Here is a 23,845-nt window from a genome sequence, read left to right as displayed (position 1 = left end):
CTTTACTTTTTTTGACTGATTTTGCTGGTGAATGCACCTCTGCGAGATCAGACATGCAGGTCCTTATCAGCAGGTTGAACAAACCCTGAGGACCAGTAACCCAGAGAGAGTCAATAAACTGCTGACTGACTGGGACGGCAGATCACTGCAGACCTGCGTTCAAACACTACTCAAAATCTTTTCAAATACTTTAAACGTTTGTTTTACTGCGCCTGGAGTGCCAGGTGATGCAGATGTGCACTTTTGGGACTATTCTATTGGTTCCATTGCACCAGGTAAGCTTAATGAAGCGGAGATGTATTGTAAATGATTTTGAATACTAATTGAACCCTGGTCTAGATCACACAGGGAACACATGGCATGAGAACAAACCCCAACCTTCATGGCTCCTGTCATGTAGATCACAGCCCAGGGCCGTGGTAATGATTGAAAAATATGCCTGTAATGACGATAAGCTCTTTAATGTTTCCTAAACTCCGCCGGCACTAACCTTTAAGGCCAGAGATCTAATTAATTAACGGATCAACTTTGACTTTGTAGTGCAATGTGGCCCGCTCTCTCAGAACGACTCAAGCACCTGCCTGTGGGGACTTGCAGGGTGTGTGTGTGTGTGTGTGTGTGTGTATGTGGTGTGGTGTGCATGTGGTGTGGTGTGCGTGTGCGTGTGGTGTGTGTGTGTATTCGTGTGCGTTACGTGTGTGTGGTGTGTTCAAGACAAGAGCAGCTCTGCAAGTACTCCTGTCTTTGTGAGCAGGCATGCCAGGGTGTGTTTGTGGGTCCATCTAGCCCTACATGGCCAGCAGGACACTCTGGGCTTCTCATTAAAAACTATTCAGACACCCCTGTGCTGTTAGGAGATACATCTAACCAAGAGGGCAGGCTAAAGGTACTGAAATAGTCCTATACAGTTTCTATGGCCTTTATACCTGCTGACAATGTTGACACAAAACAAACACAGAGCAAATCTTAATTTGAGATTGTGTGCATAACTCTTAATTTCGTGTAAATGTCATTTTACGCACACAGATGTCAGGGTAGGATTCGGCCCAGTGAGTCTACGGCAGCGGCTGAGACAGAGTTCCATCGGATGCAACAGCAGCAGGAAGGATTTTGCTACTGAGGGACGAGCGGTGATGATGTGAATGTTTGTTCTCCTGTGTTGTTTGAAGGTGGATGGGTGGTGGATGCGCGGTAGGGTGCGTGCCACCGTAGAAGCAGCGCGTTGCTAAGTGTTCAAACCTAGGGACCTGACATCGGGGGCAGCGGTGCCATTTCGATCATTGATTCAATTTAATTTGTGCACCTCAGACACGGGGTGCGGATGACGGATTTACCCGCGGCCGGGCTATTTAAATTACTTTAAAATCATAAAAGCAAAGAAACGAGGCGCGAGGGGAAGAGGTTGGGAGGAATAGGCAGAAAGCACTCGCGCGGCGGCGGCTGATTTCCCTGGAGCAAATTAGCTCTATATCAGACCTGGCGACAGGCGGCATTCTGGGTGATAGGGAGCAGAGAGGGTTGGTGGGGGAGGAGTATCACTGCTTCAATCTTCTAGGGGTCAGACGCAACAACAATAACCACATACACCACCTCGCTGTGAGCGACGGTCTACAGCGGGGAGAGGTGACAATATAAGCGTTGTATGCATCTTCCTAGGCCTGATTTCAATTTCTTGAGATATAATTTAGAGCCTTTCGGATTAGGCCGCGTGCCCCTTGGATTTTATGGGCCTAGTCCACTATTGCAATTCGTGGGGCTCATTCACTATTTGATTATTCAACATTGTAGTGCTATTGCCTACTTCTGATTACTTAAGCTAATATTTTATAATATTGGAATATTCATTATAAGTCTTTGACAGTTATTATAAAAATACAAAAATCCCTCTAGGATTTATTTTCTATTGTCAACCTTTTCACAATTAGGCTAAATAAATCACAAAAAGTGATTTGTGGATGATGTTTTGTATCCTTGAAAGATTCCTGGATAAAATTGTTCTGATCATTTGAAAGTAAATGATCTAATCAAAATAATGTGTGCCTGTTCTCACAACATAACTTAAGTCTGTTTTTATTCAAATCTACCAGTTTCTTCAAAAAACGTATTGCAAGAATAAATGCACAGGCTTAGGTTAATAGTACAAAATATTTTGCAAATATTACTGCTTTAAATAACGAATATGAAATTACTTTCATTTTATTATTCATTCACGGTTATTAAAATGCAAATCGAAGATGTGTTGTGTATAGGTTACCATGGCATTTTTAGGCCTATACTTTAAACTATGTTTTTCAAAGGTTGTTGCTGAGTGGAGCGTCATGGATAAATACATATGAGTTGATCAAATAATGTATCATGTTCAGTAACCTATAGGCCAGTGTGACACAACTATGAGCAAGTGGGCTTTATATGTTTATTTCATAAAAATGTCAAAATAACTATCACTTAGGACCTTATAACAGTTGCTAGTGATTGTTGGACTAGTGGTACATTTGGTCTGGGGGTAGTAATTACAATAGTATCTCAGGAGTTAATGCCATGACGACGACGTAGTCTGCGTCACCTGCTTGACCTGTTAGAAACGGGATATGTGTTATTTTTTGAAGTGCTTACGGCCCAACAGTGTTCACATGACCTGAGGTGAGGACCACCTACAGTAGGACCATGTCTGCTTCCTTCACACACCTGCGCGCATTCCTCCTCAGGGTTCAGTCAGATCATGCAGATTGCGGTTGTTAAAGGTGGGAGACAACAGGGAGATTCCCCATAGTTCACTGACCGGAGCGGGGAGGCAGGATGCAGTGTTGTTGCACCACATGCGAACATATAGAGAGCAAAGCGATTGTTATTCTACTTCTTATTTCTGCAAATATCTTAAAACCTTAGGACACATACCAATATAAGCCTATTTCACGTCTAAAACTAACGGTGCGGATTTAAAACGAGTTGCAAAGCCTAACTAGGAATATGACAGACTAATAACTGACAAATTATTATTTAAATCATGTTGTTTTTCTGATTTCTATCATTTATTATGTTTTTACATGATTACCGATATGCTGGGGGCCTATGTAAATAGGCCTAATTACATAGATGAATAGAAATGAGTCTTGGACGTGGAAGATACGACACCTGGAGGGTGACCTAGCTATTCTATGCTAAATCAGCTTTATTAATGCACTCTTTTACGGTTGATGTATAATTCTAGCTCATAAAAATGAATTACATTAGTATTTCAACCTGGAGAAACCCCTGGGTTTTAAAATAAGCAAATCGTTAATATTGTACTAATTAAAATATAAATCACTTGCCAATATTTCCTCTGAATAGACACGCAGAACAAATAATGATAGCAGGATTTATTTGATTTAGGCTATAAATAGATGTCCAAAATATGGCTTGAGATCCAAATGTGCAAAAAGTACAAATCTGTAACATAGATTTATTATTTTCATCATCATTGTTATTATTATAATCACAATGTGGTAACTTATGTTTAAATAATTATCATCATTATTATAAATATTGTATCAATTTGTACTAATAGCTATGTAATAACTATTACAGTATTTGTTCTATTATAGCCTAGACCACTTGTATCTTGTTATCTGATTCAGGCGCGTTCATAAGGCAACAACACATACAGTAGAAAAGGTAATATTGCTACCAGCTCTCACAGTCTCACGTCACAATTAAACACAGCAGAAAGTGTTGCTGACAGACAGAGGGAAAGAGGTTGGACATTTCTCACGCAGGAGACGTGTGAGGCGCGTTCAGAGGGTTCTTGAGTCGCGTGGAAATGAGAGAGTAATTAGTTAATTAGAAAACGGTCGACTAAACTCACCCCTGGAGTACCTGCATTAGCCAATCACAGCTCAGACAGCCACAGGGGTGGGGAGACGGCGTCTGAAGGAGTGAAACACTTGCTTTAGTTGGTTAAGTTGCTATTAAACACCAAGACCCGGCTGTTAGTCATCACATGTGATGTGAATGCGCGGATAGAGGACTACAGAAACCAAATGGACACTCGGAAAGCGTTGCAATTTAGTATTTTGATGTATCATTTTATTTGCTAATAATTTAAGCTCTTCAGGGTTGTTCAGAGAATATTGTACCAAAACTGTTACAGATAGGTGATAGCGAGGGGGTGAGCTAAGCTAAGGAGCCTGCTATCGAAACGCATACTAAAAGTACCTTGTCTCAATTGTATTTATCATTGCTCTGACTTATTTTGGTTACGAGAGGGTTGCACTGGCATCCTCAGAGTGACTTTTATCAAAAGTGAAACATTTAAATCAGAAGATTGGAGTTGGAGCTGTATGCGCTCTGACGCACAGAACAAGTGTACATTGGCAGGTCTGACCTTTGAGCAGCTCGCGGCAGTTTTCCTGATGAGAGTCGGAATGGAGAAATCGAATAATTTTCGAATCGATGCTCTGCTGGCCGACGAGACTCACCGGGGGAACCGAGACCTCTCCCCAGGTCTGAGCAGCGACAGCCCTGCGGGCAGCCCCGTGTCCTGTCGGCGAGCGGACACCCCGTCCCCGCGCAGGACGCCCATCCATCTTCAAACCGGGATAATCCCCAAACCGGGACTGCTGAACCTCCCTCACACAGGACTCGCCTCGCTTCCCCAAATGTACCCTGCCCCTATGTACCCAATATCGGCTTTGGGTGGCCAGCACCCTGCCTTCGCCTACTCCGGCTTCACACACCTTACCCAGTCGTACCCAGACCACCTGAAGGCGGCTGCCATGGCAGGGTCTCTCCCGCTGGAGCACTGGATCCGGGCTGGAATGATGATACCACGTCTTCCAGACTACAGTTGTAAGTATAGTACACCTGTGGGCTGGGCAGCACAGCCAATAGGCTTTACGCTTTTACAAATATATCAACAAACGAAACATCTTTAAAAGATGCGCTAGGCCTGTGGGGTTTCTTTTAAAATCGGGGTTCTAAATGGAGTTGAACTCTCTGTTGGTGATGTGTTTTTGTACTTGCTCAGAACACATAGGCAATAGAATTAATATAGCCAAGCAGATGCAAAGCGAAGCCTAATTGCTGTAATCAATCATGTTTTTCAAATAGGTGTGGCGGGTATCAAGCAGAAATTAATTTACGCCCAGATACCGGAGGTTTATTGGTAGGGAAGGGATCGTTTGATCACTTAACAACCACTTCCAAAGCATTGAACCCAACCGCCTAGAGGTGTCGTAAAATCACTTATTGTTCCTCATTGCATGTAATCCAAAGGTGAGAAAAAGCAAATACAGGTACACACACACACACACACACACACACACACACACACACACACGGCAAATGTTCTAACCATAATCAAATATATGTTCTAAGATTAGGCTAAATGTTGCAATTAACTTTAGCTAGGTGTGCAAAACTTAAACGTATTTGATATCAGTATTGATAACAAAACTCAATATATTATCACATCTCTCATAACACATTTTACAACAAAAATAAAAAATAATAATTATCTGAAGAATAACATCAACAACAACAATAATAACAATATTCATACATTTCAATTTGTAAATAATGAAAACATTTAATACGTAGGTTATTGGTTAATAATACGTGTTATTATGTATTTATTATAATAATATTGTGTTACTAATTGTATTCATATTATTTCTAACTATTGCTAACATTTTTACCAATCAGGCAAGATCTGTTTCAAACCATTTTTATTTCAATATAAGAGCACGCACAATAGGGCTACATACAATATATTATCATAGAATTGTAATATTTTAATGTGTATTATATCATGCTATAGGCTTATATTAATCCACCTTTAGAGCAATATTTAAACACATATTTTTAACTGCTTTCTGAACGAATAATAGTGCACATTCAATCTCAATGGTAGAAAGGTTTTGTTCTCTGTTCAGTCATTAATACACAATGTCTGAAAAATAAAGGCTATTTAAATATCATTTAGAGGTATAGGCCTAAATATTGTTTAAGTGTAGTCTCATGAATAGTCTTCGATCGATTTACTGCTAACTGTAATATCATGTTTTTATTTTTGGCCTTTTCATTTCGCTATAAACGTCAACTCGATGAACATTGTCTTTGTACTGAGGAGCAAACTATAAACAAACACCTAAAACATTCTGCTAGTTCACCAATAAAATCACTAAAGCTTCATCGAATTTTCATTAAGTTAATGGTGCTCGCGCTTTTTATGGCCCTCGCGCCCAGCTTCTGCCGTGTCCTCTCGTCAACAATAAACTGGAGTAAAGCTATTATAGTTAATGATGGCGAGAGAGTGCGGGCATGTGTGTGTGTGTGTTCCTCCCTCAACATTATATTGGACTTCCTATGTCCTTGGTATTGCTGAAATAAGACCATTGAAACAGTCTGATATTAAATCTACTCACATGTGTTGTCCAATAGCTTGAATTGACCAGAACACAGGCTTAGTAGCCTAGACACCTCATTACATTTGGGAAGAATATAGTTGGGGAGAATTAAGCTATTGATTAGGCCAGAGTAATTGTCGCTTTTTACCCACTTGTTCACTGAAAATGATCCACAATGAAGAATATTGTACTCTCTCTCTCTCTCTCTCTCTCTCTCTCTCTCTGTCTCTCTGTCTCTCTGTCTCTCTCTCTCTCTGTCTCTCTCTCTCTGTCTCTCTCTCTCTCTCTCTGTCTCTCTGTCTCTCTGTCTCTCTGTCTCTCTGTCTCTCTGTCTCTCTCTCTCTCTCTCTCTGTCTCTCTCTGTCTCTCTCTGTCTCTCTCTGTCTCTCTCTCTCTCTCTCAGCACCCCAGGCAGGACTCCTGGGGAAGTGTCGTAGGCCCCGGACGGCTTTCACCAGTCAGCAGCTCCTTGAGCTGGAGAACCAATTTAAACTCAACAAGTACCTGTCCAGACCCAAACGCTTTGAGGTGGCCACCTCTCTCATGCTGACCGAAACACAGGTGAGAGAGAAAAGGTGTCATTTTATGTGTGTCTGTGTATATATGTGTGTGGATTCCACCTGGCAGGCTATTCCAGCGTTGGCCTCTTATCCTATGTTCCTCTGTGAAGAACCTGTACAAATGATCCCTGGTGTGTTTGTCCTTGAGGTAAACTGTCTGCTATGGCATGCTCCATTAGTCACTGGAGAGTAATGTGACGTCAGACAGCAGCAATCAGGCCGCTAGTTCCTTATTTAGCTAATATATTACAGTTCACTTGTTTCACCTGCCTCATCTAGTCCCAAATACCACCCCCTAATGAAGCAGTTGACATGTTGATTTAAAAGATCAACTCCTCTGTGTTCGAACATATTCAGCACATTTAGGAATGACTTCTTAGATAAATCTTTCTGCAAGTGAGTAACGGTTGTTTTGGACATTTCAGCCCGGTTTAGTAGAAATAAAATGGCAGCCCAAATGTACTAAACTGAGTGTGGGGACAGAGAGATAGAAACTGCCAGTGAGAGACCTCTACTCCTGCGTTAGTGGCTGACAGGCCTGCGTTCTGTCTCTCCACAGGTGAAGATCTGGTTCCAGAACCGGCGGATGAAGTGGAAGCGCAGCCGCAAGGCCAAGGAGCAGGCATCTGCGTCTGCCCAGTCTGAGGCGGAGCGACTACGCACCGGGGGAAAACCGACCAATGGCAAACCAGCTGAGAATAGACGAGCTTCCACTCAAGATGACGAGGGAGAGCTAGACCTAGAAGAAGCAGAGGAGGAAGAGGAGGAAGAGGAGGAGGCGCCACACGAGTTTGCTGTTACCATGGGTGGCGCTGTGGGGTTGCAGCGTTCAACAGACTTTCTGAAGCTCACAGCGGAGCTTGGTTACAATCCCCACAGTCCCTTCTCTGAGGACGACTTAGTGGGGGTGCCAGGGGGGGACAGGAAGATAGGCGCAGGGTTGTGAAAAGACAAAGACACACCCAGAAAGGAAATTGCCAGAGACACTGCTGCTTGACACTGGCTCTGGGAAAGTGGGTGTCTTCAGTGTAAAAAGAGAAAAAAATGGATGTGCCATTTCAAAAGCCTATGACAGTGTTTTTTGTGTACATAATGCTTAACGCAATGTAATGTTTCTGTGACCCTGACGGAGTTGTTTAAGGCAGTGGTTTCCAAACTGTGGGTCGCCCCCCCCCCCCAATTTTTTTTTTTAAAGGAACTCAATCCGGCTTTAAACATATTCTTGAAAGTTGTAATAGTAGAATGCACAAGGTGTCATTTCTATATTAGGTAGTGCATCATCAGTTCCTCTTGTCATGTTAGTCATTACATACCTTAGAGAGCTATTTATAACTTGTTAGAAATGTCCAGCTCCACTAGCCCATGTCAGCTAAAGTTTATTTATATGTTTTTCAGCTCATAGATGTTGGAGTCATTTTTTTGTCACTCAAATATCACATGAATACACATTAGGCATGGCAAAATGTACAGAATTGCAGGAAATAAGCTTTAAACCTGCAAAATTCTCTCCACCAACAAGAAGGATGTGAACAGTTTGTGTCATGAACAGTGCTTGTGCCTATAGAAATAGACATTCTGCGCGTGCGGGGGGGGGGGGGGGGGGGGGTGGGATGTTCCCCAATGCTGGAAGGGGGCCCCGAGTGAAACAATTTTGGGTACCCCTGGTTTAAGGTAGAGGTGTTCTTTAGGTTGGACTCGCATCTCTAAGGATGAGGGAATATAAAGCATTTTATATTCATCATCACATCAATTAAGGCTGAACCCTGTCTCTCTCTGCTGTATTTTTTCATGGCATGCAACCCCCAAAAAATGTTTTTACACAGGACATTCACCGGCTGTAAGACTCCTGTGTTTTTCATCCAATTGGACTGAGAAGTACTGTAGCAGCAGTGAAGCAACACCACTGACCTCTATTACCTTGTCATCCATCTCAGCTAAACTCCGCCCCCCGACAGGCTGACTGACAGATGTGGCTCCTCCCACCAGCAGTGCTAAAGGATGTGATGCAACCAAGTTACGTTCAGAACCGTTGGACTGTTGCAAACTGTAACTTACACTGACAGGAGTGAACAAACCCTGAGCAGTTTGCATTAGCTGAAAACGAAGGGGAAAGTGTTGCAAAGTGTTGTGAATGTGCCCCCATGAATGTCAGACATCTTGGATTTACAGACTTTCTATGATGTCTCATATACTCTATCTTGTGTGTGCAATTGAACATTGTTGTCATGTAAATTCAGATTTCTGTTGTTATTGTTGTTTTTTGTTTATTGTTGTTATTTAACCACATTTAAATGTATCTAATTTATTTGAATTGACAGGTAAATGTCAGGGAAAAAGTGAATGTGTTTATTTGAAACTGGTCTGTGTTGATGTCAACTGCGTGAAATAAAAAAACAGAAATGAAAATTGTTCAAATAACTTGAGTTATGTAGGATTTATGCAAAGTTAACTCATGAAAATGAGGGATTGATTTGTGGAGAACATTTAGAACATCTATAAGTAATCTAAAGGATTTTAAAAGTGGGTTTAGTGGAGAGCAATGAGAGGGAGTTACACAAACACATTGAGCAGGCAAAGCTGAGCATTTCTTTAAGAAAGTTATTAGTGTGTGGAGCCTTCATAATGACCTTGTGAGTCTTCTGCAACCACAGAGGGATGGTAACAACAGGGTAGTGAGGTCCAACTATAAATCCAGCTAAAATAGACATATTGGCCAAATTTCTACTTCCAATCCCACTTAATGGAAAATCTCTCAAATGAACACACTTTTTTTGCTGTATCACACATCCTTCCCTTGTTTCCTGTCTATTTCAGCCACCTTGTTGTCACAGATAACAGATGGCAAGATGGCAAAGAGAAAGGAAGAGAATCCAACACTGCATATTAAACCAGCAGAGACCCTTTAATTTACAACCCTGGGGCTTTCAAATATGAATTACTCAGGCGGGTTTTACTGATAGTCAAATAATTAAGTTAATGAAGGAGAGGTAAAGGCTTATGTTCCAAATGGCTCCCTATTACCTATAAAGTGCACTACTTTTTAGGGATCTGGTAGTGCACTATATAGGGAATAGGGTGCCATTTGGGGCGCACACAAAGTAATCAGCGCCTGATGGTGATGTCACCCAGGCTACATTTTAATTTGCAAGAAGAAACAGAAGATGATGTGTGTCTGACCGAAACGGGCCGTTTTTATTGGCCGTCCAAAGTACGGGTGGTGATTAAAAACCGGACTAGAGGACACACACGGCATAACTCGTCTCCTCCCGCCCAGCCCGCCCAGCCCGCCGGCAGGCCCCGACCCACAACATCATGCTTATATAGTGATTAAATGCATTTTTAACTGGCCGGGCAAGACGCTGGCCTGTCTCGTGAAACGAAGCCGGGATGGTTCTGCTACATGAACTTGAGACGGAAAGGGGCCTTTGTGCACAGCTACAGGTCTGGAGTCAGTTTAGTTTTAATTTTGGTGGAGGTGGAGGGCAGTATGGGATCAAGGGGCACTAGTCCTAGATAAGTTTAAGGGTTATTTTCTGTTTGGAGAGGGCTGGGTGCTCAGAAACTGAGAGCCGGACAAATGCAGTAATAGATAGTTATGGAACAAGGTGGAAGACAATGATTGGAGTTATTGAATGTGTTTGACAATGTAGTGGATTGGATTTAGTGTCCAAGGTTTTGCATGTGTTTGACAGTGTGGTGGATTGAATTTAGGGTCTAAGATTTTGAATGTGTTTGACAGTGTGGTGGATTGAATTTAGGGTCTAAGATTTTGAATGTGTTTGACAGTGTGGTGGATTGAATTTCGTGTCTAAGATTTCGAATGTGTTTGACAGTGTGGTGGATTGAATTTAGTGTCTAAGATTTTGAATGTGTTTGACAGTGTGGTGGATTGAATTTAGTGTCTAAGATTTTGAATGTGTTTGACAGTGTGGTGGTTTGAATTTAGTGTCTAAGATTTCGAATGTGTTTGACAGTGTGGTGGATTGAATTTAGTGTCTAAGATTTTGAATGTGTTTGACAGTGTGGTGGATTGAATTTAGTGTCTAAGATTTTGAATGTGTTTGACAGTGTGGTGGTTTGAATTTAGTGTCTAAGATTTTGAATGTGTTTGACAGTGTGGTGGATAGGATTTAGTGTCTAGTGACTTCATCCTACTCCTTGTGGCTCACAATCAGGGTCTCAAAAGCAGTTCACTGTAGAGTAAACAGTGCTTATAGGCCTTAAAGCACTATGTCTCAGACCTAACCACTACTCCCTCAATGCAGCATTTAATTTGGCTGATGAAAAATCATATCAATCAATAAGAGTTAATTTAGATGTGTGACTAATGCCATTCGGCCTGTTTTATGATACAGGGCCGTCTGACAAACACAACTAAAATCATAGTAAATTGATAAGCAGGCTGAGCGAAATATAGAGATCATTGATTCAGTTTCTCAATTCTAATTTAATCTGAACTCACCTGTCATACTGATAAAAAATGATTGGTGTAAATTCCATCCACTGGTGATAACGCTGTCAATAGTGGTTTCTCAACAGCCTGGTCTGACAGAATTGCTGACGGCCCCTATACTTTTTCTATACCAATAATGCAATCGCCTCATTGTGTGTGTGTTTGTGTGTGTATGTATGTGTGTGTGTGTAAGTGTGTGTGTATGTGTGTGTGTGTACATGCATGTCTGTGTGTGCATCCATATATGTATGTGTGTGTGTGTATGTGTGTGTGTGTGTGTGTGTGTGTGTGTGTGTGTGTGTGTGTGTGTGTGTGTGTGTGTGTGTGTGTGTGTGTGTGTGTGTGTCTATATGTGTGTGTATGTGTGTGAATGTGTATGTGTGTGAGTGTGTGTTTATGTATATGTATAACATTTTGTCCTGTCTATTACAGTGTCACAATCACTCAAGCGACTCGCCGAGACATCAGTGCGACCTGCATGAGTCCTCCAATAGGGAAAATGGTTACCAGAAAGGCCATTTTCATAGTTAAATAAATAAATGCAGTTTTCTTTCACTTTGTCAGATGGTAAATCAGGAACAATAACTTAAGCGGCAAGACCTTGTAAAATATTTACATCCTGTAGTTTAATCAATCAGCAAAATGTCGGCCTCATTACGGAAATATGAACAGATTGTCTGATCTTTTAAAGTAATCACCCATATTGGTTTAGGTTTCCCTTGGCCCTGTCGTGTTACTTAAACTAATGGGTAAGCTAGGTAAGGGAATGAGGGACAGGGGCTGTAAATTCACATCTGTCAGACTTTAACCGCTGTTCAAATGCATGAAAAAGGCCAAGTTTTGGGTAATAAAGTTTATTGAAAAGGGTTGGCCCTCTGTCGGAACAATGGGGAATGTAATCATGAGAGGCTTTTATTGTTGCAGGAATCTATGTTACGGGTGCTCAGAAAAGCAATGATCGTGACACAACAAAGCTTTGGTAATTGTGCTTGTCCCAATGTCATTCTCCAGACAGACAGACAGACAGACAGACAGACAGACAGACAGACAGACAGACAGACAGACAGACAGACAGACAGACAGACAGACAGACAGACAGACAGACAGACAGACAGACAGACAGACAGACAGACAGACAGACAGACAGGAGTCTCACTGTCATGGACACAGACCTGGGGACCTGCCCACCTTTTGAAAAACATAGTCGTGTATACATACAGATCAAACAACTTAGATAGGCTGGGATCCTATTAATATCTCAAAACAAAACCATGCTATAGGCCTACTAAGGCTACATTATTCAGTACCCCTCCAGTGGCTTGGTGTATGTTAGTACCCCTCCAGTGGCTTGGTGTATGTCAGTACCCCTCCAGTGGCTTGGTGTATGTCAGTACCCCTCCAGTGGCTTGGTGTATGTCAGTACCCCTCCAGTGGCTTGGTGTATGTCAGTACCCCTCCAGTGGCTTGGTGTATGTCAGTACCCCTCCAGTGGCTTGGTGTATGTTAGTACCCCTCCAGTGGCTTGGTGTATGTTAGTACCCCTCCAGTGGCTTGGTGTATGTCAGTACCCCTCCAGTGGCTTGGTGTATGTTAGTACCCCTCCAGTGGCTTGGTGTATGTCAGTACCCCTCCAGTGGCTTGGTGTATGTCAGTACCCCTCCAGTGGCTTGGTGTATGTCAGTACCCCTCCAGTGGCTTGGTGTATGTTAGTACTCCTCCAGTGGCTTGGTGTATGTCAGTACCCCTCCAGTGGCTTGGTGTATGTCAGTACCCCTCCAGTGGCTTGGTGTATGTCAGTACCCCTCCAGTGGCTTGGTGTATGTTAGTACCCCTCCAGTGGCTTGGTGTATGTCAGTACCCCTCCAGTGGCTTGGTGTATGTCAGTACCCCTCCAGTGGCTTGGTGTATGTTAGTACCCCTCCAGTGGCTTGGTGTATGTCAGTACCCCTCCAGTGGCTTGGTGTATGTTAGTACCCCTCCAGTGGCTTGGTGTATGTTAGTACCCCTCCAGTGGCTTGGTGTATGTCAGTACCCCTCCAGTGGCTTGGTGTATGTCAGTACCCCTCCAGTGGCTTGGTGTATGTTAGTAGTCCACAAATGCTTCTAAACCTTTTCTCCTTTCTTTCATCCCTACTGATCTGTAAATAATGGATTGTTTAAAGTAAAATGGTGGATGTCTACTGGGCATTCACTTTAGTGTGTTTAGTTCTCTCAGATCAACAGCACCACTATTTGCCCATATGGTCCTTCTATAGTGGTGTAAACTCACCCTCCAGTGGCAGAGCGAGAGAGTCTAAACTCTCACATTGTTATCATTTCAAATAGCCTAAATCTCTCTGGCCTAATTGTGTGGTGGTGGCATGTGGTCAAGATCATTGGTGGGATCCATTTATATGATCCATAGTCATATCCCCAGCAATTCATTTTTGTCTCAAATGGACATGTGTTTTTGGTCTGTATCTCTAATGCCATACATGCCACTGTGTTAGGTCACGAAGTACATATGAGAGGACATTCTGGGCTTTTCAATGATATCATGTGTGGGGGGTGTCACCTTGATCATTCTTTTCTTTCTGCTTATCAAAATAGCCACCATCACAATTAGCACATGTTATGGTGTAATTGTGTAATGATCATTTTTAACAGTTTGATTTTCAAATAGTTTCTAATAGGTCAATATTTAGTTTGGTGAGTTTCAGAGCAGTGTAATAAATACATTAAATAAGAGCAAAATAAAAGCTGGTTAATAAATGTAATCTGTTATGTTTACTGTAATGTTAACTTTTTATATATTTACTATCAACTGAGTCTTAATGGCCACTACAGTCCACATACAGTCAAAAGAACAATATATGTGTTCACATTTTTCCTTTGTAACATGTTTTTTGCACCTCAAACCGTTATCTGATGTTTAATTTTTTATATATATATATATATTAAAATTCCAAAACGTGTTTTTTACTGGACTCAGGATAGAACATTTGCGAATTTGCATTTTACTGCGCAGAAGGCAACGAAGAAGTTGTGTGAGGGTACAAATGGGTCATCATGGCTAGCAAACAATAACTCTATTTTCTAACCGTAATCTAATTCTAACCTGCTACATTAATTCTCCTAACCTGCTGCGTAAATTCTCCTAACCTGCTGCGTAAATTCTCCTAACCTGCTGAGTAAGTTCTCCTAACCTGCAATGAAAAGTCACATCTGACAAAAGCTGTATCCCGTTTAGTCAAAACCCGTGAAAGGGGCGGTCCTGACAATTCACAAAGTTCCCATCATGCCATAAATTGATACAACTCTACACATGCTTCTCGTCTCGTGTCCCAGACAGAGAACGTTATCCAAAACCATGGCCTGCTCAGAACTGGGTAAACGTTCTTATTTTTTAAAGTATTTTATCTAGCTTTAGCTAATGTAGCTTAGAGACTGAGTAGTCTATGTTGAAGCATAAGCTTGAGCGTAGTGCTATATGCTGCGTGGTCCATATCCAATTCCGTTGTTTCTTGCGTCGTGCTAGACAGGCTAACTACAACTAGCATGCCACGAAAAACATGCTTCCATTTTAGTTAGCAACGGGTGGCTACAAAGGAGCAATTACCTATCGATGACGTCTCAGTGGAGACAACATATTTACAGATATTTGAAAAGCAAACTTCGATTCACAGTGGTGCCATTCAATAAATCTCTACAACTTTGTCACCGTTTTGTCTCTTAATTCTACCCACACAGCACTGTTGAGTGTGTCCGACAAGTCTGGACTTCTGGACTTTGCCAAAAGGCTGGTGAACGTGGGACTGTCACTCGTCGCATCAGGTGGCACCGCCAAAACACTGCGCGATGCAGGGCTGGCTGTTCGGTAGGTGTAACCGTTTACATACATTTCCAATGCCTCATCTATCCTTGTTGATAGTGTTCAGCCAGCAACATTCTCTTGCGCTAATGCTCAAATGATTCAATGTTATGCTGATAACAATGTATTCCTTTAAGTCTCCTTACTGTTTGGAACGTCAACGAGTAGGCCAATCTAGTATTCTGCAATCATTGACCACCTTTCAGATGAGGCAATTCCCTGCCTCTAAATGCAATTGAGAATGTGTGCCTCTGAATCACCTAACATCCATCTCCCTTTTGTTCCAGGGATGTGTCTGAGCTGACTGGCCATCCAGAGATGCTGGGTGGGAGGGTGAAGACCCTGCACCCTGCTGTACACGGGGGCATCCTGGCCCGGCACACCCCTTCGGACAAGGCTGACATGGAGAAACTGGGCTACAGTCTGGTCAGGTAAGAGACAGGGAAGTGGGTTTAATTTGGCTCTAGACGCTGATCTAAGATCAGATCTGTTTTCCTCAATAGTTAAGGGTAGGACTTGTCCATCTCAGTCAACTTGTCTATACTTATTTCCAGAGCCACTACTGCTTTACTGTGGTTTTTAGGGGTCTTTGAAAAAGTGTTTTTGTGAACAAGCAGACCTAAAACACAATGCATGTGATCGGGCACAAGACTTATTAGATTTGGCCCTAATGCAGGGCAGTAAGGTTGTAAAGTGGGGAAACTAGCGACGCATGCTTCGAAATCTAATAACCGGCTAATTCAAATGCTGCTGCATCTGCACACATCTGATCATGTTACACACTTAAAAAAAAAAATGTATCCCTGGGAATCTGATTGGCTGTTTAAGCTGCCAGTTTGACATTCATGGAATGTGATTGGCTTTGAGGAGAAAGTGTGCAATACATACAGCCTCTGAAATAAACCATGAATTCTCATTGGAGCCTATGGGCACGTATGTTTAACAATTTGGGTTCAAGGCTGCAAAATGTGACCTGCTTAATTGACACATGTTCCCATTACAAAGGTCATAACTTCACCTTTTTTCTTTGTAAGATATTTTTTCTCAAGTCATCTAGGGCACACACAATGTGGGGGATTAAACAGCCATGATACTCATTATTTCAAATTGCCTAGATGGCTAGAAAAAACCTAGTGAAATGCATTGCGTTTCTTGATTTGTATTGCTTTCCTTTGCCGGTCTTTGCCCAGGGTGGTGGTGTGTAACCTTTACCCGTTTGTGAAGACTATCTCCAACACTAATGTGACCGTGGAAGACGCAGTGGAACAGATTGATATTGGTGAGTGGAATGTTAAAGCTGCAATAACTTTTGTCTGACCTGACCAAATTCACATAGAATTGTGAGTTAGATCTGTCATTCTCATTGAAAGCAATTATAAGAAGCGGTAGATCTGTTCTATGTGCACTATTTCTATGCTTTCTGTGAAGTTTAGTTTTTGCTGCTTTTACTTTCAGTTTTGTACACCAGCTGAAAATACAATATTTGGGCTTATGGAAAATAATTCACAGCGGTGTAGATTGTACAATGATTCTCTACCATATACTTGCTTGTTTTGGCACACAAACTGAATTTAGGCAAACGAATAGAATTTTAGCAACCAGGAAATGGCAGTGCAATTTATTCATATTGCACCTTTAAAGCCAGCTCTACATTTTACTTTCTGAAGTCTGTTCTACAACCTGAAATGCCCTAGGTTGCCATGGTGATTACCCTGTTTGACACTGGCTGTGTCCTCCTCAGGTGGGGTAACCCTGCTCCGAGCAGCGGCCAAGAACCACGCCCGTGTAACCATTGTGTGTGACCCTGCCGACTACCAGCTGGTTGCTGTGGAGATGGAGGGTTCCGAGGGCAAAGACACCACCCTGGACACCCGCAAGACCCTGGCCCTGAAGGTAACTATGGCAACTTGAAAGCACGGGTTGAAAGTGGACTTTTTTTACATGGTCCTTTGTCTCGTGTATATCAATCTACTTCCTGGACAAGTTGAGAATGGTGATCTAGTTGATCTAATTTAACTTCCCATGTGCTCTCCTTCTGCGTTCCTGTTTAGACATGTCTGCCAACCTCACCTGTGAACAGAGAGGATGTTGAGTGATAGAGAAATGATGCTATCAGGAACCAAACTGTACATAGACAAAACTGAACTCTTAAGAGATTCTACAATAGTAGCAAATCGGACATCTCAGGACAACTGGGGAAGGCCTCATACTGTGTCTTTGACAGATTATTGACCCTCTGTTAAAAGGATCAATTTGTACAATTGCAGACCAGATAGCATGGAGTCTGTATAGTCCAAAAGCACAATTGGGACACCATAAAAATTCAGGTCATTGGGTTTTTTGTTTAATTGAGGTAAAGTTCAGAGTCCACTACCTCCCATGCTGCTCTCCTTTGTCCTTGGGGCCATGTTGTTCAGGTCAGCCCACAGTATTCTATTGATCCAGTATCCCTGGACATTGTACATATGCTACTGGAACTTATATAGTATGCTTGCTTGATTGTTTTTGTCGTACCTTGTTTTAATATTACGTTGTTATTGATTACTGCGTTGTTGGTTAGCTTGCAAAAAATCATTTCACTGTACTTGTGCATTTGACATTGAGACTTGAGACTACATGGAGTAGAATGGATACATTTAGCACATGATGTTCCTTGTGAAGGCATTACAAATCTTAGTGATAGTTTGTATGAAAGCTGCCTCAGATAAAACTGTAGAAGCCCATGTTGGCTTTGATCATGGAATAGGTTACAACGCTGTAGCGTTCAGCTGTTTACCCTGGGCTATGTTCATTAGGGCACACCGTAGAGAAACATTGTGCAGCGGTAAACAGATGTGCATTTCCTATTGGACATCAAGGTTTTCCCTTCCTGTTTCAGTCCCTTTTCTTCCATATGTTGCCTAATGAACATGATCCTGGTGTCTGCGATCTAGTTGTCCTCATTCTCTCTCCCAGGCCTTTACTCACACAGCTCAGTATGATGAGGCCATCGCGGACTACTTCCGGGGCCAGTACAGCCGTGGGGTATCCCAGCTGCCCCTGCGCTACGGCATGAACCCCCACCAAGCCCCTGCCCAGCTCTACACCCTGCGCCCCACCCTTCCCCTCACAGGTAGGCTTCACCCCCCCCCCCCCCCCCCTCCCCCCCATTGTGTAGCCAACAGTCTCAGAAATTACAATAGGGAAACATTGTCAACCCTCATTTTAATTGGTGTCATATGTTCAACTGAAACTGTCCAGGGGGACTTTGGGGACCTTGTCTTGTCTGTGTAGACTAACTGTATTGACCCTCCCTTCTCTCATTCCTTTTCTGCCTCTGTCAGTGGTAAATGGTTCCCCTGGGTTCATTAACCTTTGTGATGCCCTGAATGCCTGGCAGCTGGTCCGAGAGCTGAAGAGTGCCCTGGGCATGCCCGCTGCCACCTCCTTCAAACACGTCAGCCCTGCAGGTCAGACATGCAGCGCTTCCAATGCATATGCCAACAAGATTGCAAGGAATCCCAGTAACATTGACCTAGGCTGTCCTCTCCCTCTCTAGGGGCTGCGGTGGGTGTTCCTCTGAGTGATGAGGAGGCCAAGGTGTGTATGGTGAATGACATGCTGAAGTACCTGACCCCACTGGCCACAGCCTACGCCCGGGCTAGAGGGTCAGACAGGATGTCCTCCTTCGGTGACTTCATCGCTCTGTCTGACGTGTGTGATGTCCCCACTGCCAAGATCATATCCAGAGAGGTAGGGCTTCCCAGGTGTGTTGTATGACTGTCCTGTGTGTTTCCTGCATTTCCAACCCCTGTCTGTCATTCTCAGGTCTCTGATGGCATCATCGCCCCTGGTTATGAAGAGGAGGCCCTCAGGATTCTGTCCAAGAAGAAGAATGGAAACTACTGTGTTCTCCAGGTATGATTGGACATGGAAAAGCACGGTTAGTGATCATCCTATGTTGTAGCCTTTCCTAGGAAAACAAAGTTTGAAGTTCATTTGCATGTTCTCACCGGTTGGGGGTGCTGAATGTCTAAATCTCAGATGGACCCAGCCTATGAACCAGACGAGCCAGAGGTCAGAGTTCTCTTTGGCCTCCACCTCAAACAGAAGAGGAATGGTGCTGTCATTGACAAGGAGCTCTTCAGCAACGTCGTCTCCAAGGGCGTGGTGAGTGTCTTTGGTTTGTGTGTGTCTTGATAGTGTGAGATGGTCACTGATGACATGTTAGGTTCTGACCTTTTGTCCTCTTGTCTGTCCTGTTTAAGCTGTCGGTGGAGGCGCTGCGTGACCTGATTGTGGCCAGCATCGCAGTGAAGTACACCCAGTCCAACTCTGTCTGCTACGCCAAGGATGGACAGGTAGCCAACCTGGAGAGAGGAAGTGGACATGGGAGGTTGCTGTTGAAATAGTATTTGGGCACAGAGTTTCCACTTGTTGTCACCTATACCCTTGTTTTCCTTTTTCAGAAGTCATTTTTGAAACCTTCAACACTATGTACTGTTTCTTTTCTGGGTCACAATCTGTCTCCTCTCCCTGTGTACCAGGTGATTGGGATCGGTGCGGGTCAGCAGTCTCGTATCCACTGCACGCGGCTGGCAGGGGACAAGGCTGATAACTGGTGGCTGAGGCACCACCCGCGGGTGTTGGGCATGAGGTTCAGGAGTGGAGTGAAGCGGGCGGAGATGGCCAATGCCATCGATCAGTACGTCAGCGGCACCATCGGAGAGGTGAGGGGTTAGAGGTCAATTATGGACATGCACTGTACACATCTGGAATGGCTGTCGGATGTACAGTTCTGCTGTATGTTTTGTGTAGGTTCCTACTGTAGGTGTCTATTTAAAAAAAAAAATATATATATCTAATTCCAGATTAGTCTGTCTTACTCTCTAACCCCATGTCCTCTGTGTTCAGGGTCCAGATCTGGCAGTATGGAAGGCCATGTATGAGGAGGTCCCAGAGCCTCTGGATGAGACTGAGAAAAAGAACTGGCTGAGCTCTCTGCAGGCTGTAGCGCTCAGCTCTGACGCCTTCTTCCCCTTCAGAGACAACGTGGACCGCGCCAAACGGGTAAACACACACTGCTGAATTATTACTTTTCACTGGTCTAAGATGGCCGACTTTATGCTTTTGGTTCTTTAGTTGGTCTCTAGCCTTCTAGTGCCTTCCAAGGTCTTTTCTGTTTGAAGCCCACATGGACTGATTATTCTGAGGTGTCTGTCTCTGTAGAGTGGTGTGGAGTACATTGCTGCCCCGGCCGGGTCCACAGCTGACGAGGTGGTGATCAATGCCTGTAATGAGCAGGGCATCACCCTGGTGCACACCAACCTGAGACTCTTCCACCACTGAATACCTGGAGTGGCTGTCATACAACGCAACCTGACACACCGTTATGGCCCTGAGTAACTTAGAAGTAGCTATGTGTGTCTACGTGTTGGAGGTCCATTAACTGCTCTAGAAGAGGGATCAAAGGTACTAACAGTGTTTTCTTTACACTGATACATTCCTGTCCTACGGTTATCATGCACAAACAGCATGAGTCATGCTGAGGATCATTCAGATTCTGTTACATTCCGAGCTTGCTGTCGTAGTTGTATCTACATTACTGTCTGGAAGGTCAAGTTTCACTGAAATAAACTGTTTCTTGAGAAATCCTGTGGAGTGTGAATATGCAAACACTATTTTACGTTATAGTGATATTAAGCTGTGAGTCAGGGGGGACTGAGTACTACACTAACATGGAATTGTTTTATGATGGTCATACCATGGACCATTTGGCGATTTTGAATTTTAGGATGCTTTTAGGTATCTCAAATATATAATATACAAATATTTAAAGTTTTGAAGTGGCCCTTTATTATAGCTCATAGAAACGCATTGAATAACACATTAATAAATGGCTAAGAGTCCCCCCACCCCACCCAAGTTTTCATTGTTGGATATAAGACTGTAAAAACAGCAGGAAATCTGCTCCAAGTCATTAATCTAAGAAATCTGTTCCCAAGTTTCCCCACACATATTAGTGAAATGTGAGCTAGGTTTGAAATTGTTTTTAAGCACAAATGTTTTGGGAGATTTTAACCCCTTTTGTTATAGCTCTACCTCCATACTTTAATTTGTATGGGTTACCTTTAGACAAGTCCTGTGACACTTGTGTGGGTCGTAGAGAACACCTTCCACCGCAGATGGTTGACATACAATGCCTTCAGAAAGTATTCACACCCCTGTACCTTTCCCATATTTTGTTACAGATGGAATTTAAAATGGATTAAAAAATAATTGTCACTGGCCTGCACACTATCCTATAATGTGGAATTGTTTTTCACAATTAGCTTTAATTTGTAAAAAAATATATCTTGTCAAGTATTCAACCACTTATGGTAGGTTCAGGAGTAAAAATGTGCCTTAGTGGCATGGACTTACTGAGTGTAATGATGGTGCTTAACATGATTTTTAAATGACTACCTCATCTCTGTACCCCATGTACTGTAACTATCTGTAAGGTCGCGCAGTGAATTTCCAACAGATTTGACCAGGGACGTTTTCCAATGCTTTGCAAAGGGCACCTATTGGTAAATACAATTCTAAGACATTAAATATCCCTTTGAGCATGGCGATGTTCTTAATTACAATTTGGATGGTGTATCAATACACCCTGTCACTACAAAGATACAGGTGTCCTTAACTCAGTTGCCGGGGCGGAAGGATACCACTCTGAGATTTCACAAGGTCAATGGGGACTTTCCAACAGTTTGTATTGGCTGTGATAAGAACTGGGGATGGGTCAACATTGTTGATGGTGTGAAAAGGGAGCCTGTACAGGAATATTTTCTCTCCAAAATATTCATCCTGTTTGCACAAGTAATACTGCAAAAACTTTTGGTCCTGAATACAAAGTGCTATATTTGGGGCAAATCCAACACATTACTGAGTACCACTCCATATTTTCAAGCATAGTGGTGGCTGCATCATGGTCTGGTTGTAATTGTTAAGGACTGGGGAGTTTTTCAGGATGAAGATGAGCTAAAGCACAGGGAAAATCCTAAACCTGGTTCAGTCTGCTTTCCACCAGACACTCGGAGATGAATTCACCTTTCAGCAGGACTATAACCTAAAACACAAGGCCAAATCTACACTGGAGTTGCTTACAAAGAAGACGGTGAATGTTCCTGAGTGACCTAGTTAGTTTTGACTTATATCTGCTTGAAGATCTATTTCAAGATGTAAATGGTTATCTAGCAATGATCAACAAACAACTTGACAGCTTGACGAATTCAATAAAATAAGTAATATGCAAATATCGTACAATCCAGGTGTGGAAAGCGCTTGGAGACTTACAGCTGTAAATCGCTGCCAAAGATGATTCTAACATGTATACTTATGTAAATTAAATATTTCTGTATTTAATTTAATAAATTAGCAACAAACAAATGTTTTCACGTTGTCATGCTGGGGTATTTGTGAGTAGATGGGTGAGACATTATCTAATCTGTATTGAAATCAGGCTATAAAACATGTGGAATAAGTCCAAGGCACTGCAGGGATTTAGACGCAGCCCACGCAAAAAAAACTGGATCTCTAGTTTATACTGACAGATTTTGATGGGGATTTATTTTATGTTATGCAGATTGACCCACCAGTGCATCAATCTATGTATAAACAGTTATTCAAGAAACAAAGGCAATTCGAGGTTCTTTTCAACTTTATCAAAACAAGGGAATCTCCAAACTTTGGCACCTTTTAGTACAAAAATAAAACCAGAACAAAGTAGACACCCCAGGTCTCACATTCACACAACAATGCTGTGATTAAAGGGATAAATAAAATGCATTAAAGAGTTTCAAAATTACAACAACTCAGTGTCAATCACACACACGCAGTGCTACCCCTGTCTACACAGAGGCTACAGAAAAAGAAAAATGATTTCAAACACTTGTCGACATGGCAACTACACCAACATTCTCTCAAAACAGTGCTTTTGATTTTAGACGGTTTTAGATTTTATAGAAGTAAAAAAAAAAAAAAAAAAAATTAGGACAAATGGTAATACTGGACAGGTAGTCTTGGAAATGCATAATTTGTAAAAGACAAGCACATCTGAACTGTTAACAAGCACACAAACACATACATTCAGGGACAGGGGAAGATTTTCATCTCTTTAAGGCACGAACACAAGGAATGTTCCTTTTTACCTCTTAAGTGTCTCAAAGGGAAATTACAAGAGTCACAACTTAACCATGACTGAGTGTGCAGGGGGTTCTCTTAAGACTAGGAAGGCATGGGCCTACAGTATGTAGGTATGTTAGATATGGTTAAGCTGATCAGTAAGGCACCAATGTGTTAGTTCAGGTCTGTCTCTGACTGGACAGGGCGACCTCTTCAAGGAGACTTGACAGACCATGGGTAAGGAAGAGGAGATTTATCTTTTACTCCAGGGGATTCTGGGGGATGTGTCCTTCTGCCAGTGCGTCTGCCAGTAGTTCAGGTCGAAGGCATTCGATGGGGCACTGGATGTTCTGCAGAAGGAGACAGACAGACGAGGTCAGTATGGGTCCATCCTCAGCATGGGGATTCCAAGTTCTAATCCAACATTTTCTCAGTTGTCTTTTGAGAGCGT

General features: G+C 42.7%; 3 protein-coding genes across 6 annotated transcripts in view; 2 read left to right on the top strand and 1 right to left on the bottom strand.

Annotated features, from left to right (window-relative positions):
* Nucleotides 1-3,733: 3,733 nt before the first annotated feature.
* On the top strand, nt 3,734-8,242 carry LOC115196401 (motor neuron and pancreas homeobox protein 1). Its single transcript, XM_029757203.1, has 3 exons — nt 3,734-4,827; nt 6,790-6,947; nt 7,506-8,242. Exons 1-3 carry the CDS (start codon nt 4,320-4,322, stop codon nt 7,890-7,892), a joined length of 1,053 nt encoding a protein of 350 aa, XP_029613063.1. The 5' UTR covers nt 3,734-4,319; the 3' UTR covers nt 7,893-8,242.
* A 6,414-nt stretch (nt 8,243-14,656) lies between these two features.
* Nucleotides 14,657-20,880, top strand: LOC115196400 (bifunctional purine biosynthesis protein PURH). Its single transcript, XM_029757202.1, has 14 exons — nt 14,657-14,767; nt 15,129-15,255; nt 15,537-15,680; nt 16,440-16,528; nt 16,991-17,142; nt 18,205-18,361; nt 18,573-18,698; nt 18,788-18,981; nt 19,057-19,146; nt 19,273-19,398; nt 19,497-19,589; nt 19,776-19,958; nt 20,143-20,298; nt 20,458-20,880. Exons 1-14 carry the CDS (start codon nt 14,704-14,706, stop codon nt 20,575-20,577), a joined length of 1,821 nt encoding a protein of 606 aa, XP_029613062.1. The 5' UTR covers nt 14,657-14,703; the 3' UTR covers nt 20,578-20,880.
* A 2,032-nt stretch (nt 20,881-22,912) lies between these two features.
* Nucleotides 22,913-23,845, bottom strand: part of LOC115196398 (fibronectin) — a 29,166-nt gene continuing 28,233 nt past the window's right edge. For all 4 annotated transcript variants that reach the window (XM_029757198.1, XM_029757200.1, XM_029757199.1 and 1 more), the window contains one exon: nt 22,913-23,744. In XM_029757198.1, coding sequence (XP_029613058.1) covers nt 23,655-23,744 — 90 coding nt within the window. In that variant the 3' untranslated portion in view covers nt 22,913-23,654. The remainder of the gene's footprint in view (nt 23,745-23,845) is intronic.

The sequence above is a fragment of the Salmo trutta genome, chromosome 6 (assembly GCF_901001165.1).
Source record: "Salmo trutta chromosome 6, fSalTru1.1, whole genome shotgun sequence".
Taxonomy (NCBI): domain Eukaryota; kingdom Metazoa; phylum Chordata; class Actinopteri; order Salmoniformes; family Salmonidae; genus Salmo; species Salmo trutta.
This window is presented reverse-complemented; position numbering and strand designations above follow the sequence as displayed.